At 58.2% G+C, this 2214-nt stretch overlaps 1 protein-coding gene across 1 annotated transcript; it reads right to left on the reverse strand.

Annotated features, from left to right (window-relative positions):
• Positions 1 to 593: 593 nt before the first annotated feature.
• Positions 594 to 1607, reverse strand: LOC123094484 (peamaclein). Its single transcript, XM_044516477.1, has 2 exons — positions 1381 to 1607; positions 594 to 1268 (listed from the first exon to the last, which is right to left on the reverse strand). The coding sequence occupies exons 1-2, from the start codon at positions 1481 to 1483 to the stop codon at positions 1075 to 1077; spliced, it is 297 nt and encodes a 98-aa protein (XP_044372412.1). The 5' UTR covers positions 1484 to 1607; the 3' UTR covers positions 594 to 1074.
• Positions 1608 to 2214: the final 607 nt, after the last annotated feature.

Below are 2214 nucleotides of genomic sequence, written 5' to 3' on the forward strand. Positions count from 1 at the left end.
ACTACCCCTCGTCGTTTCAGGAGGAGCAGGAGAGCACGAGCAGAGGATACGGATTCAGGGGATGAGAGGGGTGGGGTGGGGATCACGAGAGCTTATCCATGTCTTGGGGCGGCCAGAGCCGGCGGCGACGCGGCGCCGAGGTTGGTGCGACGGCGAGTTCGGGCGGTGAGGCGGCGGGGCAGAAGCTGCAGGAGATGGCGGCGGGGACCTCGAGGCCGAGCTTAGGCCATGGCTTCCCTGGCTCCAGAGGCCGTGGCGGCGTCAGACGCAGCGGCGGGGCGAGGAGGAGGCCGGCCGTCGGGGAGACAGGAGCTCCTCGTCCCCTCGATCCAGATCGGGATCAAGGAGGGAGCAACAGGGGCGCGAGGGAGCGGGCGACCCGCGGGCGGCGGTCGGGGCGTAGGTTTATTTTCGTAGGTTAACCTTCATAGATTTTTTAGGACGATTTTCGGTCGATGAACCGTAGTGTTTCACAACGGCATAGTGGTAGCATACCGGTTTTTTTGTCGGTCTCGAGGGCGAAAGGGGGGAATCGCTGGGTTGCGGGAGGTGGGATCGAGGACGAAAATTAACCGTCTCTGATGGGACGAAAATTGACCGGCAAAGATTACCAACTGCTCCATTAGGAGTAAAGATATGCACGATGGCACTTACAAAGTTACAAAGACGGCGACATGACCATTCCATTGCTACTTGTAAGCTCGGTGCGCATGCTACGTGGCATTGGCATACATACATGGCCCGCAGGCCTCAGCTAGCCACACTGCTTCAGTGTACACTCATACAGTGACACACGGAGAACAATTAGCTACTACGAGTACGTGCTACAACCACATGGGAGTACACAGGTAGCCACACACACACTTGTTAATTTACAGGCAGCAAACTCACTCACTCGAGGATCCCAGCTAGTAGAGTACGTCTACGTATCATACCAATATTTAGCACGAGCACACAGCACAGGGAAGTTACATAAGCACGCGCGTCCAATATCACACAGCCATTACTCTTGTCGGTACTCGGTAGGATGGGGGTTGAAGCCGGTGGTCCGTTCAGACGGTCGACCGACGAGGATCACGGGCACTTGGGCCTCTTCCTGGGCCCGGCGGTGAGCATGTCGCGGTAGCAGGGGCACTCGTCGCGGCTGCCGCTCCTCCCCGTCGGCACGCAGGCGCACTCCTCGCAACACAGCCCGCAGTACTTCATGCACGCCCCCCGCTTTGCGCGCGACCGCCCGCACCGGACCGCGCACTTGCCCGCGCAGAACCCTGCACACCGCAGCACCGGCGCCCAACGCATACAGCCATGGATCAGGCCCGCACGCTGCTTGATGGAAAGAGGACACGACACGACGCGCGTATGTAAGCTATAGGTACGTACCTGAAGCAGCGTCGCCGGCCTGGAGCAGGGAGGCAGCGACGAGCAAGAGGAGGAGCAGGGCGACCTGCGTCTGCACTGCCCTGCACCTCGATGGCTTGCTCATCCTGGTCGAGCTTCGAGCTGCAGCTGAGATGGATGCAGGAGCTTGCAGAAGGAGCTAGATAAGGTGGTCGCAGAGTGGGAGTGTGGGTATGAGGGTGAGTGAGCGATGAATGAGTGATGATGTAGCTCAGGTCCGGGCACCTTTGTACCGGTCGATCGGGAAGCCTCTGGAGAACGGGCGACGTGTCGCGCGGTCACGTGCACCTGCTCCTAGAATTGATGGGTTTTTGTTGGTGCCCGGATTCGAGTTAATGCACGGCGACGGAGGACAGGGCTGCTGGTCTGCTGGGTGTGTGCTGCACTGCGCCGCGGCAGAGGAGGAGCCGGTCCGTGACCACCGTGTTTGATGATCAGTGGCGCGCGCTGGCGGCCGTGGTCGCGTCTGCTCCGTGCATGGCCCGGCGCGCGTGTCGGGCTCCGCCAGGGTCGGCACCACGGGACACGACGTTTGTCCTTTCGCACTGCATGGTTCCGAGAAGCATGCAGCGCCCGGAGAGGACAAGCACCCGTGCATGTCCCGGACAGTACTCAAACAACGGATCACTATCCGTGCAAGAGCGGTGAAACTTTAACGTCTCCTTACAGGATTAGGATAGAAATATTATATGAAATAGAAATTTATATAAATTGAGATGACATGTATATTAATCTCTATTTTCGTGAAGGATATGAATCAATCCAATACAGAAATACGAATTCCTTCCTTCCAAAGGACTTTGGAGGAAAATTTTG

The sequence above is a fragment of the Triticum aestivum genome, chromosome 4B (assembly GCF_018294505.1).
Source record: "Triticum aestivum cultivar Chinese Spring chromosome 4B, IWGSC CS RefSeq v2.1, whole genome shotgun sequence".
Lineage (NCBI taxonomy): Eukaryota > Viridiplantae > Streptophyta > Magnoliopsida > Poales > Poaceae > Triticum > Triticum aestivum.